This window comes from Thunnus thynnus, chromosome 12, assembly GCF_963924715.1.
Source record: "Thunnus thynnus chromosome 12, fThuThy2.1, whole genome shotgun sequence".
Classification (NCBI taxonomy): Eukaryota; Metazoa; Chordata; class Actinopteri; order Scombriformes; family Scombridae; genus Thunnus; species Thunnus thynnus.
This window is the reverse complement of record NC_089528.1, coordinates 25,032,596-25,051,318: the sequence shown is the minus strand read 5'-3', so window position 1 is coordinate 25,051,318 and position 18,723 is coordinate 25,032,596. Positions and strand designations below refer to the sequence as shown.

General features: G+C 38.9%; 1 protein-coding gene across 2 annotated transcripts; it reads left to right on the top strand.

The window, feature by feature from the left end:
- The first annotated feature begins 7,826 nt into the window (after positions 1-7,826).
- On the top strand, positions 7,827-16,196 carry pnp5b (purine nucleoside phosphorylase 5b). 2 transcript variants are annotated; one of them, XR_010930980.1, is made up of 7 exons: positions 7,827-7,982; positions 10,835-11,004; positions 11,201-11,304; positions 12,601-12,776; positions 13,715-13,905; positions 15,019-15,990; positions 16,048-16,196. XR_010930980.1 is itself a non-coding variant. In XM_067606547.1 (6 exons), the coding sequence occupies exons 1-6, from the start codon at positions 7,954-7,956 to the stop codon at positions 15,237-15,239; spliced, it is 891 nt and encodes a 296-aa protein (XP_067462648.1). In that variant the 5' UTR covers positions 7,827-7,953; the 3' UTR covers positions 15,240-16,196. The 2 variants fall into 2 exon arrangements, 1 of the variants encoding a protein (XP_067462648.1); XM_067606547.1 differs by having other exon boundaries at positions 15,019-16,196.
- Positions 16,197-18,723: the final 2,527 nt, after the last annotated feature.

Genomic DNA, 18,723 nt, shown 5'->3' with positions numbered 1-18,723 from the left:
TTCACTTCCTTCCTGTGCTGTTCATGCAGTCAGATTGAAAAATACTGACAGGGTCACAGAGAGTGTAGACACCTGCTGACGCTTTGGAGTCAGTCACAGATTCATGATGTTGCATTTGTCCAACATTGTATCTTTGTTTACTGAAATTTTTCAGGGTAAGGACTAATGGGTGTGTCCAATGTAAAGCACCTTGCTGTGTGTACTCCTTTTTGTAATGTATATTATTCATTCTTTCATTTTGTGCTTTTTTGAGAAAAAACTGCTTTGTATTTAATTTAATTTAAGACTGTGGCTATTATTGTTATTATTTTGGGTTATCACAGTGTATTAGTGTTCCTAATATTTTGCCCTCCTCATGTAGGTTAATGGAGTGGACAAAATATTAGGAACACTTTTCAATATATAATGCATCCCAGCACACCACCACCACCCACTATAACCTATCTGGATCTATTGCATTAGATTGCATAGGTGTTCCTAATAAAGTGACCGATGAGTGTATTTTATATATTATATATTTTGTTTCATTAATTAATTCTATTCATCATCCACCAATATGTAATTAACTTCATCCTTACATCAACCATTCATTTGGTTGAACATGCTGTGTTACAGTAGATAATAATAATTATTTGTAAATAATAAATAATTCAATGTCTTGATCATTCTGCAGAAGATTTCAAATAATATCTTAATGGCGGTGCAGATGTGCAATACCCAAATCTGCTACTTCAAAATATTCTATATCTGTAAGAGTTGATGAATAAGTAATGACCTCTCAAGTGACTGATGCATCCACAAATGTATTTTTTGCTTTCAATGAACAAGAACTGAGGTGCATTGTTGCACTAGTTCTTCAGTAATTCTGGCAAACAGTGTGAGCTACACATATGACATCTTAATAAAATGTGAGGATAAACATGGTCACGCGTGCAGATATTGATAAAAGATCTGATAAAAAAGGACGTGTGGCCATATTTTACCATCCCACGACCCCAATGGCTCATACTAATTAAATGAATAGAAAACAGAAAGGGAAAAAAACTAAATCCCCGCTGCCCTTGTTGCAAGTTAGAGTTCAGCCAACAGGTGGCAGCAGATAACAGATTTTCTTCTTCCATGTAGAGAAGGGCTTCTTTGTGTGTAAGTAGGTGTGTTTGTGTTTATTGAAACTTCCCACAGTGCCCAGGACGGCTGGTTCTCTTTCTCATGGGAAAAGGACTTCAGTCTGCTCAGCTGAAAGCAGACACACAGTTAAGGGGCTTGATCTGTGGTACTAATAACAAATAAACACACAAAATAAATAAGTGCACAAAACAGGATTTTTGTAATGATCTGCACAAAATGATGGATTGAATTTTAATTTTTTCAGCCCACAACCAAATACTAGCCAACAGTAGATGTGAAATAACTTCACTTGTATTTTACAGCTTTTTTCAGAATTTGCACGTTAATATCATAACATCTATATTTGAAATACTTTGCATGCATATGGAGTCAAAATATATTTGTTTTTGTTGTTGTTGTTGTTGTTTTGGAGGGGGGGATACATTTCTTTACAAACACTTGAAATGCAGATTGTAATATTTAAATGAACACATTTTGAAAGAACCCAAAAACAACATGGGTAAGGCAAGAAGTAATGCCCATATTTAATGAATTTTCTGTTTTTTTTTAAGGATGCATTAGTTCACCGTCAGAGGTGACTTTAATCACATCTTCAAAAAGTTCCTGAGGTTGATGAAAACCTCATGTCTGACCCCAGTGACCAAAAATAATCACTTAACGTCTTGAAAGACGACGTGTTTTTGGTACAGAGCTCATAAGTTACAAGACCTTTGAAATGCCATAGCAGTGCTACTACTAATAACTTATTCAGTACATAAACAAATTCATCTTTAGATCCAATGACTGAAGCAGTAACTTGGATTGGGGCTCCCCTCACTGGTGGCTAAAAGCATCATTGTCTGATTAGCTGCAGTATAGAACGTTACAGATCAAAGAAATGGGCCACAAGGTTGATAAACCAATCAACCAAGACTGCTTTGCTATGATGTAAAACAGACTTTAAATATATATAGGCCTATTCAGAAGGTCAGGTGGTGCAACACAAAAAGATGATCCAGTTTGCTTCCTTGTCAGTAAGCTTAAGTAACTGTTACTTGATTGGCATGTGACTGATACTGTGTACACACCTACAAAGACAATAACACATACTGTGTACTTACCTATACTGAGGAGAATTACTTGGAGCTCAGATCATACAGAATGAAAAACTACTGTATGATTTTTTGTTTTCCTTGAACATGTAATAACTGTGTGAAATACAGTGTCTTGAATGGAGCTGTAATAATGATACAAACAAGATTTATTTGTATTGTGTAAAACAACACGCAATAAATCTGAAAGCAGAACAATGTGCACGAAGCAGGAAAGAAAATAGGAAGCGAAATTTAAATAATAGATCGCAAAAAGGATGACATTGGGATGAATGACATATGGCCATTCAGAGTTTCTGAATGATTCAACGGTTTCAGATGTACTTCTACTAGACTGTAGTCAAAGACTAGACTAGAGTGCTGTAGGAGCTATGCAGTTTGTTCAGAGTTATGGTTATAGTTACTTTTGGACAAAATGAGCTTTTGCACCTCAAAACAATGTTAAATGACATGATCTACAATGCATGTTCTATATCTTCTCTGGGAATGCAAACTCTATCCACTGGTGACTCATCTCTGTTTTGTCTACAGAGTGAGAGCAGCAGGTTTTGGCTGGCGCTCCGGTATAAAGGCCTGACAACCGTGTGAATACAAATCAGCTGTTACATAACACCGGGTTACCACAACACTGGCTGCTCTGTATTGTTATCACAGCATGTACATGAAACGCACACATATTGTAGATATACAGTACTGTGTAAAAGTTTTAGGCACTTAGTTTAGATTCTTATCCATAATATAAAACCATCAGGGAGGCATCTAATCAGTCAATTTATTCTGCAGCATGACAACAATCCCAAACATACAGCCAGACTCATAGATGCAGGAACAACCAACCTGCCAAGTACCTTGAAAAACTGCATGTGTACCAAGGAGAACTGCTGCTGTTTTAAAGGCACAGCTGCTCACACCAAACTTTGATTTCATCTAGGTTTCTTTTGTTTATGGCTTTATTTTTGAACGCAGTTACTTTTAGTGTCTAAAACTTTTGCACAGTACTATATATGCACATATAGAAACAAATACCATGCTCACTTACACACTCAGGAATGCATTCACATGCTTGTACACATATATACACCCAAGTATTTCAAAGCTATGCACATAAAACCTGTCTGAGCCTATTATCTTCGCTCCAGCTGTTCAATCTGTTCTTCTTTCCATCCGTCTGTCTCTTTATTGATTAGTCCATCCAAACTTTGATCAAGAGCAGAGCAAGACACCTCAACAAATACCTGCCATTTATTTAGTATAGTTGGTTGTTGTATCTAAAGAATGATTCCTGATGGTTTTGGTTAGTGCTACCCTCAGGTCATAATTTCCACTTCATCTGATGACACATTAATGAAAAGATCTTCAACACTAACGTCCAGATCTCCATTGACATTTGGTGTGAACATTCATGGTTTCCAAAAGATCGATCCTAATGTTTTTGGTATCTCCTCATGATTACTGTATTTGTTTAGCACCACCATCAGGCCAAAATGTACCCTGGAAAAATCTACATCTGCTCTAAGCACATTCATTTTAGCTAAGTTAGTTGCATGGCTCTAGGGATACAAACGTCGGTCTGTCAGTTTTCCACCAGTTTGGTCAAGACTCAAAGGTCTCAACAACTATTACAAGGATTATCGTGAAATTTTGTGCAGACATTCATGGGCCCTAGAAGATGAAGCCTAAGGATCCCGTGACTTCTCCTCTAGCACCACCATCAACATAAGCAGAGCAACCATAGGGGTAGAGAGGACAAACACTTGGCAATAGCGGCAAGGAAAAACTCCCCTTTAACACAAAGAAACCTTGAGCAGAACCGGACTCTGTGTGGGAGGCCATCTGAGAAAGAAAGAGGGAGGGAAGGAGAGAGAGACAATAACAATAGATATATGACTAATAATGATAATAGCAGGCATGGGCGTCAAGCAGGACCACATCAGCACAGGGTCTCCATGGCCACGGTCCATGGAGGCCGGCCGTCCACAACTAGGGGGTCCACGACCCTGATCCAAAGGAACCTGTGTGACGAGAAAGCACAAAAACTCCAGGGAAGAAGCCAGGTCAGTAACATGCATTAATGGGCCATGAATGCGTACAGATGGAGAGGGGGAGGAGGAGAGAGGAGCTCAGTGCATCATGGAAAGTTCCCTGGCAGTCTAGGCCTATAGCAGCATAACTAGGGGCTGGTCTAAGGCGAGCCTGGCCGACCCTAACTACAAGCTTTATCAAAAAGGAAAGTTGTAAGCCTACTCTCAAATGTAGAGAGGGTGTTTGACCCCTGGACCGAATCTGGATGGTTTCACAGGAGAGGAGCCTGATAGCTGAAAGCTCTGCCTCTCATTTTACTTTTGGAGATTCTAGGAAAGTAAACCTGCATTCTGGGAGCGCAGTGTTCCTGTGGGGTAATGGGGTACTATGAACTCTAAGATGTGATGGTGCCTCACCATTAAGGACTTTAAATTCTATTCTGGATTTTACAGGGAGCCAATGCAGCGAAGCTAAAATGGGAGAAATAAGATCTCTTTTTCCAGTTTTTGTCATTACATGTGCAGCTGCATTCTGGACCAGCTGGAGAGTCTCTAGAGACTTGTTAGGGCAGCCTGACAATAAGGAATTGCAATAATTCAGCCTCATAGTAACAGATATGTGGACTAGTTTTTCTGCATTTATTTGAAACAGGATGTGCCTGATTTTTGCAATGTTACATAGGTGAAAAAAGGTGGTCCTTGAGATTTGTTTTATGTGGGAGTTAAAGGACATATCCTGATCAAAGATAACTCCAAGAGTCCTTATGATGGATATGAAGCCAGGGTAATGCCATCTAGAGTAGCTATATCATTAGATAATGTTTTTCTAAGCAGTCATATTATTCCAGTTTGAGAAACGATTTTCCAACTTCGACAGAAATGGCCAAACTGTTCTCAGTACTCAACCCAAAGCACTTTGAGCGCCCTGATGCTGAAGAGCATTTGCATTAGTGCATGGATGAGGCCAGACTATCCAACATCACTTTGCTGTGTGTTGAGTGGGACATAAACATTGACAAAGACAAAGTGGTTGGCAGGTTTGCCACCATGAAGAGAGAGGAGGATGAAATTTTAAAAAAGGACTGTGACATGTACAAAGTTTGTTAACCTGTTCAGATTATTTTGTTCTACAGAGGATGGTGGAATACACAAATGGATGAGTGAAACATCTATAATTAGTCTTTATTAACTTAAATTTTGGTTATGAAGAAATCAGTCAGAATGTTAGATTAATCTGTTGTTTAACTCTGTGTTTACATCTCAGCACCTGTCTGTGTCATTGCCTGTGTTGTTATAGACTGTCTACTTTGTATTGGGATAGGCCTTGTATAGTGTTGTAGATCACTGAGTCTGTTTTATGTTCATGTTATTCCCGTGTAAGAAAGACATGGTACTGAGACAGTGCACCTGGCCTGTCGCCTGTCAGCTATTTTACAGTTGTGAGTTTTAAAATGACTCTATCAGAAGGGTCAGCTCCGCCACTGACCATCAATTTGACATTTTTGGTTCAGAGTGAAATGTCTGGACAGCTATTGGATGGATGGCCTTCTAATTGGTTAAAGATGTTGAAGGTCCCAACAGGATCAATTCTAATGACTTTGGTGGTCCACTGACTTTCCATTAGCACAACCATCAGTTTGACATTTTTGGTTCCGAGTGAAATGTCAGGACAACTGTCGGATGGATTACCCTGACATTTGGTACGGCTATCCAAGGCCCCCAGAGGATGATTTGTAAAATCTTAGATCCTCTGACCTTACACCTAGCACCATCATCAGGCCAGAACGTCTGTTTATCCAATACTTTGGTTTCTGACCGAAACTAATAACATTCCCATCAGCCTCAGCTGTACTTTGTGTTCAGTGCTAATTGCTAACAAATAGAAAATGTTAGAATGCCAAGACACTAAACTAAGATGGTAAAGATTATACCTAATACATTCATATGTTAATCATCAACATACAGTACTCGCCAAAGCACCAGAGTCTCCAGCATTGCTATAGCCTCTTGATGAACCATTTCAGTTTAAAATATTCCATGAGCTTTCTTTAGTTTCATCTCTCAGTCCAAAATGTCAACATTTCACACAAAATATCTCATCATAAACTAAAAGGCAGACTGATGGGACATTTGCTGAGCACTTCCAAGCTCCAAGCAATTGCAAAATCATCAGTTAAGCGAATCTTATTCAAGACCTTGGAAATAGTAGTTTGACGAAATAATCTTAAAGTCTTAAAGTACACTTACTAGCTTTTCCTGGAGCTTTCAATTGCGTCTTACAGTCTATTATAATAATTTTGTAAAACAATGAGTGTTTTTGTTTTTTTTCCCCACTCATCACTTTCGTATTGTGGAGTGTCTGGTAAGTCTTGTTGGCTTCTCTGTGCAACTGACACACACACACACCCACAAATACACACACCCACACACCCACACACAGATTGTTGAAAAGCACTAAAAGTTATGTGCTTGTCCAGTTAATTAGAAGACAGACGTCTTAACCTCAAGTTTTGTCCAGCTGTCTACTACCTCGACACCTGTAATATACATTTTTGTATTTTTTTTTCCTGTTGTGAAAATCAGCTTGTGTCCTGCTTATTCCAGGCAGAGGCAGACTTTACTACTTTAATAAAAGATATGAACGGTGACAAACAACAGTTTTATTGTGTGAACAGGGAGGGTTGATTTATCATAAAACTTTGACTTACTGTTAATGATTTATAGACATTTTAAAGTTAACCTTTGTTCTTCATATATACTAAAATAAATGCATGTTATTTACAACCACAACTGCAAGGCTTCCAGCTGCAGTCCTATGGCCTCTTTGGTTATTTCTTACAAATTTAAATGAATAGATGGTAGTTATAAGTGCACAAACAGAAAACATTTTCCATTCCTCTTATAATAAATAATGTATTTCATACAGGCTAAGCTTCCTTAGAAATAATAGTACCAGGAAATTCTGTGTATGAAATTAAAGAAGCTGTGAATCACTTGAAGTGAAGCAACATGGCCACAGAATTGATCCGGTCCTGTTTGAAATCCTACTATTACACACAGGAAATAAACACAACTGGGAAAGTGATAATGGGATATAATGATAGAAAAGTTGAGATTTATAGAAATCAAGTGTCTAAGTCATGATATATCACAAGTGTAAATAAACAACCATGTATTATATTATTAAATGAATATTTACTATGATGAAGTAAATAAAACTATATATAGTTCTTTATATTGCTACATTTTTTCTTCAGTTACTTCAAATATCTTAAATAAACTTAAGATGCTTTCATATCTTTCATATTATCTAAACAATTAAGGTTTCTTCTAATTGTGACTATTTGTGGACTAATTGTGTTCTTGTATTAAATTACCAGTCAGCGAGTTGGGGTTTTTTTTGTTCCTACTCTGCTGCTATTCTTAGCTTCTGCCTCATGTGTATTTTCTCATTATCTCGATCTTTGGGTTGCACCTAAACGCAACATTAGTTACTGGGCTGCGACCGCATCACAAAGAACAACGCCTGCGCTCTGACCAATCAGAGCCTCTGACGGTTGTGACGTGTGGAGGATATGGTGATGATGGTGGAGGAGGAGGAGAGATGGAAATGAACCTAAAACCAGCCTCACTATTCCAGATACCCAGACAACGCTGACAGACCTAATATAACACGGAACAACCCGCTGACCCCATCTGCGTCACGTTGCATCATGTTCTGCATGTCTGAGTTCATGTCTGGGTGAGTAAATTTACTTACTAAAATATTCTTATTCTTAGAGGAAAAACGATAATAAACCTTTGTTGTAATCGTATATACGGCGTTTTATCCATTTACATACATTAAACCTCTCTAGAAACGTATAGTTTGGCTGTGACGCATGGTGACGTGTGAAGCATAATGTCATCACCCGGTTTCCATCGCTTATACACGTGGAAGCTGTAGTTTACCGATCTCCTTTAATGTAGCTACACTTTCACCCAATCCCCAGAGAAACGTGTACACCCAGGATAGATAATTAAACTGATAATTAAACACGAGCTGAGAAAGCGCGCGCTACTGACACGCCAGGATGTCGCGCTCTTGAGGATGCAATTGAGTTCATTTTCATCTTTCATGTACACAGACCGGGCAGCTGCTGACTCGTGTTATTGAGGGTGGAATAAAAAACGTCTTCATCTCTATAATCCGTTAAAAATACAATGAAGCGCGGTATAGTCCGAGTTTTTGCTCCACTGACGGGACGGAAAAGCCCCATTTGGCACATGCTTCCCCCCCGTAGTGACGTCATTTCTGCCAACCCACCGCCCTCGTGCTTATAGAGGAAGGCAATTTATTTCAATGGGAACGAATTGGGCTTGTGTTTACATGCTAAATGACTGTGAGTTTGTGATTGGGCCGGTGTCTATGAATCACACACGTGGTATGCGTCGGTGGTCAGTGTCTGAAGTCACGTAGCACTAATGGAAGAAAACGAGGAAAAAATGATGATGATGAGTAACAGAGTTTGATGCTCTTTTAATCTCTTATACACACCCACAGCTCTCTTTTTTTGCTTTTGGTTGAGTGCAGTGGGCTTTTTTTTTCTTCTAACTTTAAATAAAAAGAAGTCAGAAAGTATAAAAACAAAGGCAAAAGTTAAACCAGCAGCTGTGAGGGATACATTAGGAAGTAACCTCAATACTTAAATATGTTTGTATTTCTGTTTTTATGAGAACCAACTGAAGTTTTAGACCTGATTGAAAAGGTGGCTCGCAGCTTCAGCTACACTCTCTCATCATATGTGCTTTACAGTTTCACACACTCACACACCGATGGCAGCGAGCTACAGTACAAGGTGCTGATCTGACCATCAGGAGCCATTTAGGGTTCAGAGTCTCGACCGAGGGCACTTTGATATGCGGACAGGAGATGAGGATTGAACCACAAACCCTGTGATTACTGAACATACCTGATATGAATGTGAATCTACCTCCTGAGCCAAAGTTTTCTAGAATAAACCACTTTGGACACATCTGGATCGCAATTCTTTTAAAGCCAAATTTAAGGAATCCTTAGCAATAAATGTATTACTGTCCGTTTAAAATGAATTTCAGGCAGGTTATTGTAAATATTGATATCAGTATCAGCCTCATATAGTGTCAATAATGTCAGGATCTGATTTTGGTTTAGGGTGAAATGTTAGATTCAAGATGAGGGATTAAAAAGGTTTTGGAGGACAGAGAGATGAGAGTGTCCTGAATGTTGTTGTTTTTTATAACATTAGATGTATTTTTTGGCATATTTGTAAGGTTGTGTTTCATACTTAGTGCCATTGATCTTGGTCTTAGTTGCATCACTTGTGATTGGAAATGTATTAATTGAATAATTGTATTTATATTTGCACTTTTTAACTTAGTTTCAGCTCCTGAGTTACACTAATGTGTGAGTTTGTAAGTTAGTGTTAATATTATAGTGTTAGTAGTCTTTCATGTGTCATTTGTTGTGACCTGTCTGACTTCTGTCTCTTTTCTTTTTTACTTTACATCAGCAAAGAAACCAGTTTCTCAGAATCAATAAAGTTATTTGTCTAAAGGGCTCAGGTTGCAAATGTAGGACATGTTAGAGCCGGAGGTAAAGGGATGGTCAGTACTAATGGTAGAGTCCTGACAAGCACAGAAATATAAGACTGTAGTTATTGTTGTGGCATTTAAAGGTCCCGTATTTCATCACCTGAAGGTGACACGTTGTTGGCACAATAGAGCCACTCAAATGTTTTAACTCCAGACACACAACAGGATTTAACCTGTGTGTTTTTGTGTGTGTACTTATGTGTGTTTAGGAAAATATTTCTCACAGTCAACAAAGAACATCAGATCAGTGACTTTATCGGACGGCTCCAGCTGCCAAATTCCTTCCTTTTGTTAAACATGCAACATGACGATGAGGGGAAGTTGAGGAGGTAGAGTTCAGTATATGTTCACCAAACTATATAAGTAACAAATGAAAATAGTAAAAACATATATAGGATGGAGAAATTAATATTGGTAATAATGTAGAATAAAGACCAGATTAACGCACATTTAAAGCATTAAAGAAACAAAGGAAACAATAAAAAAAAGTGCAAAACAGAAAATGTTTCAATGTCTAAATTCCACTACACATTACCAAAAGTATGTGGACACCCCTCTAGGCTGCTTTTTATGTTCTGGGCTAGGTTTCTTAGTTCCAAATAAAGGAAGACTTTGTGCTACAATGACATTTTAAACAATAGTGTGCTTCTGGCCTTTTCCTGTTTAAAGCAAAGTCCATAAAAATGGTTTTCCCGGTTTGATGTGGAAAAACTTGAAAGGCCCACACAGACTGAACCTCCGCCCTATTTGCACACAGTTTGGAACTTACAAATGTGTTTGTGGCTTAATCGGTGCAAATCCATGCAGATTAATGTTCATGGTTTTGAAATGACATGTTCAACACATCACATATGGATGTAAAGTTCTGACATCCCCATTTGTTAGGGTGTCCACATAATTTTGGCCACTTAGTGTATTTAAACTTTACAGGAAAGAGTTTAGTACGTACATGACTGATATATGTTTTTCTCACTCTTCCAGGGACAGCTATGATCAGTGCCGCGCTACAGCCGATTGGCTGATGTCCAACACACAAGTGCGGCCCACTGTGGGCATCGTGTGCGGTTCAGGTTTGGGGGGGCTGGCCGAGATGCTCAAGGACCCACAGATCTTCAAATACTCTGACATTCCTAACTTCCCCCGAAGCACAGGTATGGACAACCTGCAGCTGTCTGGGAAAACACAGCTGTTAGTGTATGTTTTGGCATGTTTGTTAGGTCTAATTTGTCTCACTGGGTGACTAACAGCGTGTGTGTGTGTGTGTGTGTGTGTGTGTGTGTGTGTGTGTGTGTGTGTGTGTGTGTGTGTGTGTGTGTGTGTGTGTGTGTGTGTGTGTGTGTGTTGCAGTGCATGGTCACGCTGGAAGGCTGGTGTTTGGAACACTAAAAGGGAAGCCGTGTGTTTGCATGCAGGGCAGGTTCCACCTGTACGAGGGTTACCCCATCCAGAAGGTGAGTAGAGTTTCAAACCTGCACCCGTCACTAAAAAGAATTTAAAGGGTCAGTTCACCCAAATCATAAAACTCTCACAAACCACTTTAATGCAACTCTATAAAGTGTTTATAAACTGCAACTGATTGATCGCTGGGTTGTAAAAATCACTTAGGCTGGTGTTTATCCACCTCCATGGCACTTGCTTTGTCCTTTTAGCTCTTTAGCTCATGAAAAAGACCCCTTAAATGGATCATTAAACCTGCAGAGCATTTATATTAACTTTTACAAATGCAGACTTGATGCATTATTGTAAGAACCCTTCAAAAATGATTTATGTACATTTATAATTGCAGACTACTTGCTAACTTTTGCTGGAATCATGACGTAACAACCCCTTTTTATAGGATGAACTAATTAAAAACGCACTTTGATAAACATCAGTTTGATAAGAACTACTTAAAATGACAGAAACCATCTTTGGAGAAAAAATGTATTTGACGTGTACTTTTTTAGTTTGACTCATGTCCCATCTGTTAACACAGAGGGGACGGGATTTATGACCTATACTGCAGCCAGCCACCAGGGGGCGATCGAGATGTTTTGGCTTTACTTTCGGGGAGCTGTAATAACGTCCATCTTTATTTACAGTCAATGTGTACAAAAAAGTTCAACACTGTGAATGCCTTCGAGGCCAACTTTTCTGTTATTCTCATATTTAAACGCACCCATCTCTATAATGGCCGGCTTTCCACCCCGCCTTTGGGTGAAGCTGTTTGCAACAGCTACACTTTTGTGTTCAAATGTTGAACCACACGTCATACAAACAAGTAATTTTCTAGCATCAACCAGCCCTTAGTCAGATTTCTCAGACACAAACCTCAGAGACAGACTTCCCAAAACCTCGACAAATAAAATCCAAACTATTCGCATGGCTTTTGTGAACTGGCTTCATGAGAAGCCGCCTATTCATTCTTATTCTGGGAAAACAACTTCATCCAGATATAAATAAATACACTGCTGTAAACATGTTTTCACGTCAACTGTTGCATTGCGTGATGCTTGGCTTACTGTCAGTCACTTGACATGCAGATTAAGAAACAGATGTGTTTCCTCTGAAAACATTTAAAGGGAACACACTCTGCATTTCTGTTTCTGCATTTAGTCTTTGTTTCAAACAAGGTTCGTAGGCCAGGCATGCATGTGTTTCTTATAATATGCACAATAACAATGGTAACACTAGTAGTTCTTTTTCATTATGTTTATAAATGTTATTTTTATGCGTGGAAGTGCTTTACATTACCTTGCGTCTTCCAGATCACGCTGCCCATGCGTGTCTTCAAGCTGATGGGTGTGGAGACGATGATCCTGACCAACGCAGCCGGAGGCCTCAACCAGGACTACAAAGTGGGAGACGTCATGATCATCAAAGACCACATCAACATGCCGGGCTTTGCTGGACTCAACCCGCTGGCTGGACCCAACGATGACAGGTGAGTTGGAAGAGGTGGATGAATGGACATATGAATGTGTTAATAAAGGTAGATATTCACCATTATTTTTCTTATGAACCTGCTTGTTTGTAAACTTTTACACATGTTTAACCTTTTGCACTAAAGGAACCAGTATTTCCTGTTTTTTGAAGAATGTCGTAACACTCAAACTTAAAGAGACTCGCTCACAGTCTTTCAAGTGGGGTATTAGGCACATTAAAGGGCCACTCCACCAAATTTATAATATCACTAGCAAATGTTTTTCTTAATATTTGGCCAAAATTAATTTTAAAAATGTTTGTCATCAGTTTAAAAAGGTCTGGTCATTTTCATTTGAATTAATAAAGTCACATCTTATTTTTCTTGCTTTCAAGCAAGCAGTAGCTACTCATTCCTTTTACAAATTACTCAGCTGTACAGTCTGTCCTCCCCCACCATATTTGACTCTGTGGACTGATAATAAGCATGAGATCTCAGTGTCGACAGAAGCGCTTATTGTTCTCGAGGGCTAGAGGCTTGAGGCATGATTACACGGCGCTTCAGAGCACAAGTGTAATGTGAAGAAGAAAACAGACTTACACATGTTTTCTGGCATTCATGAACTGCAGGAGTGACCTGCTGATGTATTTGTTAGACTGAGCTGACACTTCCAGCCACAGGGTTTACATATATTATCATACACAAGGCATCAAAACAAGCACTGATGCTATACCGACAGTGTTTCATGCTATGCTGGTTTATGCTGCTGTTTGCACTGAGCACAAGAGCCAGTGAGATATGGAAAATGTTTTTGTTGTCATGGTGAAGTTAATTAATCTCTTGGTGTACTGCTTTATCTTTACCCGAGTCATTTTGGGGAATTTCAGTAATAAGAGGCACAGGTGTAAAGATTCCTACAGCTGGTTTAATGTGAGTTAACACCATCCTCCTCCCTTTAGGTTTGGTGTTCGTTTCCCCTGCATGTCTGACGCCTACGACCGTGAGTTGCGTCAGCTGGCCAATGATGTAGCGGCAGAGCTGGGCTACAGCGACTTTCTGCAGGAGGGAGTGTACTGCGTCCTGGGCGGTCCCTCTTTTGAAACTATTGCTGAGTGTCGTATGCTGCACAGGCTAGGAGCTGACGCTGTTGGTGAGATTTTAAGTCTCCCTCTCATACTGACATGTTTGTACTTTTACACTTGTGAAGACCTTCACTGACATACTGCAGTCCCTAAACCCCTTAACCATCACACCTAACCCCAAACCCAACATTATCCCTAAACCCAAGTCTTATACTTCAGACAGTCCTTTGAAGTTGTGAGGACCAGATGTCATGGCCATTAATTCTCAAGATGTATAGTCACGTCACCACAAGATACCTGAGCACACACACACACAGAAATCAATTTCACTGAACTGACACACAACAGGAAGTGTTGGCGTAATTCACAGGGCTTATTATCAAACTTTCCTTTGATGCAACTTCAGCCAAAAGCAGGATGTTTGAGAAAGTAATTTGTTTATCCTGTTGCTCACCATAAATTATAACTATGTAAATTACAAAGGTCATTATTGAACATTTAATCAGTCATTTGTCATTTTATCATCATGTTTTGCTAATATGAAAGAAAAAAGTAATTGTAATTTTCAAAAAATGACTTATAAGTTACTAGTTGTGATATGAAAGTAAGAAATGTACTACTCCAAAAACCAGTTACATCACCATATTAGGCCCTTTTATGTATTAAGTATCTGTTAACAATTTAAAACATGTTCTCTGTCACTGGCTATTGTTTACTATAAAGAAAAGATTATCACAAAAGATCACTGAATCTATAATGTTTAGTTGTGATATATTAATATATTTATTTTTTGTATTATTTATTGTGCTTGTGATAGTAAAATTGCTTGAAATTCAATTGATGAACAGTTTATAGACACAATAACCACAGGGGAATGTCTGTTTTTGGCTAATCTAGTGAACAAAGTAGCTTAATCACTTTGATTTAAAATTCTGTAAATCCAATATTATCATAAATCAGTCCCACCCATTGATTTGTAACATTTTTCACATGGCCTTATACAACCATAAATATTAAGTCGAGAGCTACCTACTGTTATAAATTGTGTCGCTAATTCTCTGATGGTCTCTTTACCAACCCTAGTTTATAACGTAAATCTCCACATTCGTCAACAGTAACAAACCAATCGTATTTTAAGAACTTTGCGGTGATGTCTCACCTTCTCTTTGTCTCCACTGCAGGTATGAGCACTGTACATGAGGTGATCGTCGCCCGTCATGCCGGGATGCGTTGCTTCGCCATGTCGCTGATCAGTAACCGGGCAGTGATGGACTACGACAGCCAGGAGAAGGCCAACCACCAAGAAGTCCTGGAGACGGGCAGGCAGAGGTCCGAACAACTGGAGAAACTGGTGACCACTATGGTGGCTCGACTGGAGCACAACAATAACAACTCATTCTAAAGACATCTTCTGCTCACGTGGTGACCGCCACCACTGTACCTGGTCTCATGCCCTGTCCGGCTTTATCTCTGCACCACAACAGGAAGACTATTGAAATGCTTGTTAGAACGCTAAAAAAAAAGCTTTGTGCGGTTTCAAACCTTCAAGCCTGGTTTACTAATTGATAAACTAGTTTTGTAGTAAAAAAATTTTTTAGAAACGTTCCCACTGATTGTTACGTTAGGTCTAGTCTTAGGATCCTGGGAACTGGTCCACTTTTTTATACACTCCTCTATCAACAATGTTTACATTTTAGCAGCGTGCAGATAAATAATGCTAATTTAGTGGAAGTACTTATCTGACAAATTCCTGTTATGATATACTTTACTGTATACAACCAACTTTAGTGTTTCAGTGAAACAGCATCGTATTTTAACTTAATAACTTTTAACTTGAAAACTAAATATTTATTGTTTCACTTTTTACATTCCCTGATATCAATCAATAACCAACATGAAAACAGTGATATTTGCATTTTTTCATTAAAGTAGAGGACCAACTCATCATGCATGTCTTAATACGGCTAAAAGGTGGAAATAATAATTTCGTATAGCGTAAAAGAGGTGTAAAATATTCTAAAATAGGTCTAAATTATTTATACTAAATGTATTTAAGTAGTGTGTTTATTTTCTTTGATATTGTACTATGTTGAATAGACAGATTTTGAAAAGAGGGATCATATCCTGCATGGGACACTGACCACAGTATGTAGGTCAGATTTTGAAGAAAGGGATCATTTCCTGCATTGGACACTGACCAAAGTATGTAGGTCTGATCAAACTCTCTTTCCATGTCTTATCACTGTATTAACAAATGGACTGGGGTTTTGGTACTTTTAGAGGTACTTGACTGAGAACTGTACCATCTGGGTGGGCTGTGGATCAACTCTTGCAATAAAATGACTCAACTTGAAAACCATATGGTTTAAGTGTGCTACATATGAAACTGAGAGGTCTAACCTTTCTGTCCTCATTCTAGTTTGTTCATTGGTGGGATATTTCTGATTTTTCCTCATCAGTTGTGTCGTCAAGTCACAGGGAAATTTCCACTTTCAGATATTATAATGTTATAAATTATCAGTTTGAAATCCTGCAGTTTTTCCCCCTGAACTGTTCCATGTGCATGGTTAAGTGAGTGGAGCCTACACTACCCATGGGGCTGTTTTCTAACAAGACTAAGCGTCTACAGCCATGCTAGTGGCTCTTTGAGGTAGTATCTAGGCACAGTAATGCTTTGAGCTAAATGCTCAACATCAGCATACTAACATGCTGATGTTTGGCAGGTATAATGTTTACCATGTCTACCATCTCAGTTTTGTATGTTGGCATGCTAACTATCACTTAACGAAAAGCACAGCTGAGGCTTATTGAAATGCCATTTGTTCAGCAGGTACTTGGTCATAAATCAAAGTATTGGACAAACTGAAATTTTGACCCAGTTGAAACGTCATTGGGTATCGAGGTACCGAGGCGAACATGAATGTCTGTACCAAATTTCATAGCAATTGATCCAATGGTTGTCGAGATATTTCACCAAAAGCCAAAAATGCCAAACTGTTGTTGGCGCTAGAGGAAAGCTTAGGGATCATCAAAGTCAGTAAGATTCATCCTCTGGGGACTGTGAATGTCTGCACAGAATTTCTCAGCAATCTGTCTAATAGTTGTTGAAATATTTACACCAAAGTGATAGACTGACTGAACGACGCAATGGTACTAGCATGGCTAAAGAACCGAGGCTGGATTACCATCTGGATGAGGAATGCAACCCTCAAATCTAGTTTTAATGCCTGCATTATTTCACCTGGTATTGTGTTTATATGGTGCATATTGTGAAATAAATTTGTGTTTATTCTAATTACCACAAACTAATTGACACACAGTAATCCTACTGGTTGGTTTCTGGGGCTCTAGGAAAAATACGCTGCAGGACAAAAATATGTAACAGCATTGTGTCATGCAATGGATTCTGGTCTATTGATGCCACTGTAGGTGCTTCCTGTATGATGAATTTTCCTACATGAATAACATCAGTGAAATAACATCATACAGTATACACTTTTGCCCCTGTAGTGTACACTGTATGAATGAAGCATCACCACATAGCAAAACCAACTAGACACGCAAAACAGGATCATCAAGATCTGTCCCCTGATGCCATCAAAGCAGTAAGTAGTCCCAGAGTAGGAATGCCGAATCTCAAAAATCTCTAAATCTAGATGGTGCATTCACTGTGAAAGAGAACATCAGGATGGTTGATATGTTTACTCCTGGTCTGGTTCATCTTATCAGCAGTGTTTCTCCTCCTTTCTCCCTCCTGTCCAGTTTGCCCTCGCTCTCTCATGGATTTTCAACTTCCTGCTCTGCCTGTTCTCACTTTTTTAGACTATCCACTGCCAATTGTCCCCTTCCTCCTCCTCCTCCTCCACCAAAAAGAATGAAAAAAAAATTTTCCATGACGCTCGGGCACCAGTGTTTATGGCCATAAAAGGTTGTGAGAGTTTTATGAACTGTCTGCCCGCAGCGAATGAGCAGGTCCAGGTGTCCGAACAAATTGTACTGATTTACAGCAGGGTAGAGAAGCCAAGTAAGCCAGGGGCTGTAGTCTGTTAGACTGACATGCTATCAGTAAGTTCACCTTCCAGTTTGGCAGGTTAAATCTATGGCTACACACACACACTCATTGATCTTTACAACTCCTAAATGTACTAATTAGCTTGCTTCATAGGCTAATTAGCTTGCTTCATACTGTGCAAATAATGTTTAACATGGGATTGTGGATACAACTTAATAGTTTGTTTAAGCTGTTTCACTGCTGGCTGTTAGTTCTGTTTTTTTCTTAGAACAAGGAAGTCAAGGGCACAACCTGTTTGACCACGAGCCATCTTGCATTTATTTTAACAAACTACCTTTTCAACCTTCTCATGGTTTTGCAAACACAACTCATGGAAACAGGCAGCTAGACAGCCCTGCATGAATCCTAAACTTGGGGAAATCATTAACTTAAAAAACGCTAACTTCCACCTCTTCCTGGCTGGGTGTATTTTTGCAGGGAGGTTCTGCAAAATAAAGCTGTCAAATGGCTGCTTTTTCAATTATCTTAACAATCTGGAAAGATAATATCCATGAAAAGGAAGCATCTCTGGCACTGACTACTAGGGACATGCTGTTCCAGAGAAGTGTTTATATTATGCTTTACTACCTGTGTAACCCTTTAAACACCAAACTACACCAATGTTAAAACTGGCGTACACTATTAAAGAACAAACACAATGAAAATTATACTTTGAGTGTGGACCAGAACACAAAAATAGATAGAAATATATGGATATTGTGTGCCAAGATGCATAAAACCTACATCATCAATGCTTACAAAGCAGACACCCGATAACTGTATGGTCCAATAAAACAGGAAGTGTTTTCTCATCTAAATGAGCTGTTATGAACTC